Raw genomic sequence first — 5,128 nt, forward strand, 5'->3', positions numbered from 1 at the left:
ACTGGAAAGGAAAAAAAAATAGAGATCCCCATACTTTTGTTTGGAAAAATATCTGAAAGGTTTCGTGTTGGTTCCAATATAGCATAAAAAGAAATGTAAGAACCTCAAAATCTTTTGCCAAATGGAGTTGTTATACTACAGGCAGCTGTAATCACGGGACTGAAAATAGCCTTGCCTGGGAAGCTGACATCAAGATTAGTTTTGGAGAGTGTGGCAACACACACAAAAAGATTCAGCTTACTCCTTTATCTAGACAGTGGTTGCGCATGCACTGAACACAAATGGGATGAGAGTTACCTGACAAGAATCAAAAGTTTCATGCTACAAGGTCACCCACAGCAGATATTTTAGCAGCTACCTCGGGTATTCCTTAATTCTGGAAAGACTGGGATGTTAAAGACTGCATCAGAGTGGGGAATTCCTCAGGCCAGGGCCCAATGTTTTCAACAGAACTTAGCTCCAGCAACAGTGCTAACAGTTTTTAAATCTCAACATACCTTCATAAATCAGAAATTAGCAGAAGACAGAAAAAAGGTCATATTCCTACACCTCCATCACAAAACATCAGGCAGATGCTGAGTTCCCTTAGAGCCTCAATAGAGTATACTTGGATCATTTTAATCATGCATGTACTGCTGACAAGCTTGCTCTTTATTAAAGAATATTAAAAATAGTAAAAACTGTATTAATATGCTTATATCATTTATGACAAATCAAGACTAATCAATTTAAACTGCATAATTCAAGTGATATAAAATTAAGCCTTCTGGTTATTCTACTGATTTTTTCTATTATACTACTGATTTTTTCTAATCACACAGAAAAGATAATTACACTCCTATTCACAGCATTACAACATGACACAGAAGGTATTTCATCTTACTTTATCGATCCTTTCTTCATACAGTTGTGGAGACCAATCCCCAGTTCTGCTTGCTTACACTGGGTAAATGCAGGGCACTTTTCCACAGTCTAATTAGTAAGATGAGGAAAAGAGCCTGGCCTGTCTACGGTGCCTGCTTTTCCAGTCTGTACAGGAACTATGTATATCAGTTCCATTTCCACTAATAAAATAGACAGACCTGCATGCTAATTAATGCTCAAAATACATCTAAAACCAGCACCAGCAGGAAGCAAATGTCATTACTAGACCAGATTTCCTGTCTCATTTCTATTAATTGTCATTAAGCTGGTTCTGTCTCGGCCACACAAGGTTAGTCTAGAACTAATGATTCTGGATCACCGAATACTGTCTAATTTAGGATGGCACCAAGTAGGTTACATCATCACACTGGAGGCTCCAGTTGTCAATACCTGTAAAATTTTTAATTCAAATCACCACTTCTGCCAGTTGCAAGCAAATTTTCAGAAACATCTCTTGCTTCAAGGTTAACCAGATTAAACTGATGCAATACTCTCTTTCTTTCTTTGTGAACAGTGCATCTTTCAAGCAATTCAAGCAAAACTACAGCAGCAAAACTGTTCACTGTTCCTGGAAAGCTAAACTGATAATACTTTGACAGCAGAGGCATTAAAATAAACCTGGGGACAGTTTCCCATTAGCAAGAAGGATTGTTTATAGCTATGACTTTTGACTCATAACATTTTTGGGAATCTGGACAGGTTACTTCATCAAGAGTTTCCATTTCTTAGCTGTTTAGATAAAGGAGCTTTTAACATTTGCACCCTCTCTAGGTACCTCTGACATTACTGAAAATATTTTATGTGCAGCTCTGTATTTCAGCATTCACCTAGTCCAAGGGAGGCAGGACATGGAGCAATTCAAATCTCCTCCACTCTGAATAATCTGCTGTGTTTATTTTTCCAATCCTGTCTAAAGAGAGCAGGGAGGGGAAGAGGTGAAGAGCTGCCCAGTTCATATTTTTCCAAAGTACAGAGATGCACTCAAATCAAGCAAGCCTCATAATGCCTGCAGTAATAAAGTCATGATGGCACTATTACAAAGTGTATTTAATGAGGAAAATATCTATCTATTAATATAAAATTTCACTCTTTACTTGCAAATCAAGTAAAATCATGGAAGCTATAGTAAATTAAACCAAGTTTAGAAACAAAACACAGCCCTGTGATGAACACATCACCCACTGTATTATACAGCTACAGTGATTTTGCACGCAGTTGCAGTGCTACAAGTGGATCACATTTGGAAGATGAAATATATGTACTTACGTGGCATCACATTATATAAATATTGCCAATTTATTACCCTTATTAGTTCAATGTCCTGTCAACAGAGTCTTTTTCACTGGGTTAACTCAACCATGTTCTCTGAAAGGGCAAATTCAAAGCCCGACTTTTGATTCAAATCACGTATTTTAAAATGTTTTTTTTAAGTATTAACAACAGTTTTAGAAAAGGAAAAGAAAAATGTTTATGTATTTATTCTAAAAAGATGAATTAATCAAACAGATACTCAAAGGTATACCCATACGTGAGGCCAGCATACTGAGGTAACATTACTTGTTGAAGAAATAGCAGCTGGTAACACATGCACATGAAATAGAATTACTCAATGCGTAGGCTGGGAAAATTATATCACAGTGGAAAAAAAAAGAGATTTTTTGCAAAATGTAAAGATAAGCCTGTTTTTTCATGAAAGTTTTGGCGTTAGTTCTTTAATAAAGGATTCCAACATATTAATTATTACCTGATTCGCATACTATGGAGCCTGGCTTCAGTTCTAACATCATGGTGATTATAGAGATGTCAGTGGAATACAGAATCTGCGTCCTGTGTGGAAGATTCATGGTCCACAGCTCTGGAGTTGGATGAAGAATAAACACCCATCCTCCTTTACTGCAGGTCACTTTGGAGCCATACTTCTTGCCTATGAGGTCCGTGGAATGCCTGATGACCCCGTACTTAGTCTGAGTTACAGTGCCGTGCTGGACTTTCACAGGAAACATGGACTCGTGGCCCAAGAACACAATAGCTGTGTCACCATCCTTTATTGTATCTCCATATTCAACAAAGCTCATTCTGACAGTCTTGTAGTTGGCTGATGGTTGTCACCTAGAAGAGAATAAATATGTCAGGAGAGTTTTGTAGGATCACAATGGAACTGAAACTACAGACATAAAACCAACTAATTTTATTTTCTCCAATACAGAACAAAACCACTGTGCAAATAAGATGTTAGCAAGAGAACTCCGTGAAGTTCAGGGATCTCCCCACTGCTGCACTCTTGATCCAATTAAAATCAATGGAAAGATCCCACAGATTTGAATATAACCAGTCTTTTTTCCAATTTTATGGTACATTTTAAAGAAAATTTAGGAAATACATTATAATTTACTCAGCCTGCTCTACAATACTACTGAGAAATTTGCACAGTAGTGTGAATTTCAGCACTCTGTTCAATTCCAGTTCACAAGCTCTCAGAGCATGCTACTAAGTAGTAACTTTTATTTCCATCTGCTGGCTTATCCCTCGGTGATTTACAACATAAGACAACTGTTACTTGCCCAGATAACAATCACGTGTTATTTAGGACCACTAACAAAAGCCTACTTGAAAGTTTTCCAAATGAAGGTTTACAGGTAGGAGAAAGGTAGTGTCTGCATTAATTTATGCAAAAATTTGACTGACTACAAGGAAAAAATAATATTGTGGCCTTTAATTTGCCATTGGGGGTGCAAACCAATTGTCTGGGAAGTGATCTGTGCTGCAACCAAATGTGAACAACCATTTGCAAGCTAATGCAAACAGTTGTATCACTTTAGCCCCACTGTCTCAGAGCTGTTCAGAGAATTACACTTAAATTTTGTTGTCTTTGAGAAGACAATCTAGAAATGAGAAGACAGCTTACAATTAAACCTGGCATTGCCTTTCAGGTAAGGCAGCTAATGATCTAAGCTGCAGGCTGATCAGTTCATGGAAGGAATTGTTTAATGAACTAATGGAGATCCCAAAGTTAGAAATTAAAGCCTATGACAGAAGGCTTTGGAAGTCAGATTTCTGGTACCTCTTCCATGAGAGAATTAAAATAAGCATTACTTTTCACTTCAGAATGATTTGATGCTAGTGCTTTTGTACTGAATGTGTAACAGCTTGGTCCTACTTCACACTTTTCATTCAAAACTTTTCACTCTCAGATTCTAGTCTGGTTTTGTTGACCAAAATGTGTTGCAGTTCAATTTGCTGTTAAGCAGCTGGAATTATAATTCTTCCACTGCAGTCACTGCAACTGATAAACAGATGCTTGCTTGTGGCCAAAACCTCCAAAGCTTATGACATGTGTATTGTGTTAGGTATTCAGGTGCCAAAACAGAATAGACCTGTCTGGACGTACGGTGAAATATTAAGAAGGGCATCCCATGAAGTCAGAAATGTATACACACTGGTCTTTGCGAGACAGTGCAAATACTTAACTGTGTTTTATAGCTTGCACCTTCTGATTATATTCATGACTTAATCCTTCATAAATGACACTTGTAGTTCTCATTCTAGACACTATTAGTGCAACGTAGTTTTCAGCTCTTGGTTAGAACAGTACCATTTGAAAGGAGCTCAAGTGTACTCCACTTCTTTCACGGTATTCAGGCTGTAGTTATGCCCATGTGCAAAAGCAACCTTCCTGCAGTATGTCTGCAGGGACATGGAGAGAATTATTCTCCCTGTGGTTATGAAAACTGGCTTCCAGTTTCTTTGCCTTCCTTTGAGCCACTACACTTACCACAGCTAATTGTCACAATGCTGACAGCCCAAGTGACAGATTTCTCATGCTCAGGTCGCACTTGGCACCGTCTATTCATACACTTGGGGTAAATTTGGGGTCTGTGAGTAGTTCTGGTAGTTTCTCTGTCTATGGCAAGGAGCACAGTGATCTACAAACACTTATTTTCCATCATTTTCCACTCCCTACCAATGCAGGGCCTCACACAATCTTGTCACGTTTCTCTCCTTTACTCTGAGTAGCACTCAGATGTCTTGGGACAGCATTACTTTAGCCACACAGCACTGTGGAGTGGGAGTGGAAGGTGAGGCTGAGGCTTGTGGCAAGGGGTTAGGACTTTCCTATGGGCTTGCCATGACTGCAGCGACCCAAACTCAGTGACCCAGGCCATCACTCGCAGCCGCACGAATTAAACCGCTAAAATGATTCTGT

The 5,128-nt window shown here is 38.6% G+C and overlaps 1 protein-coding gene across 1 annotated transcript in view; it reads right to left on the reverse strand.

Moving 5' to 3' along the window:
• The window catches only part of TRMT61A (tRNA methyltransferase 61A), a 19,955-nt gene extending 16,928 nt beyond the window's left edge, over window positions 1-3,027 (reverse strand). Inside the window, exon 1 of the mRNA XM_010166005.1 lies at window positions 2,669-3,027. Within this exon, the coding sequence (XP_010164307.1) occupies window positions 2,669-2,999 (331 nt within the window). The 5' untranslated portion in view covers window positions 3,000-3,027. The remainder of the gene's footprint in view (window positions 1-2,668) is intronic.
• Between the last annotated feature and the right edge of the window lie 2,101 nt (window positions 3,028-5,128).

The sequence above is a fragment of the Antrostomus carolinensis genome, unplaced genomic scaffold (assembly GCF_000700745.2).
Source record: "Antrostomus carolinensis isolate BGI_N321 unplaced genomic scaffold, ASM70074v2 scaffold25744, whole genome shotgun sequence".
Taxonomy (NCBI): domain Eukaryota; kingdom Metazoa; phylum Chordata; class Aves; order Caprimulgiformes; family Caprimulgidae; genus Antrostomus; species Antrostomus carolinensis.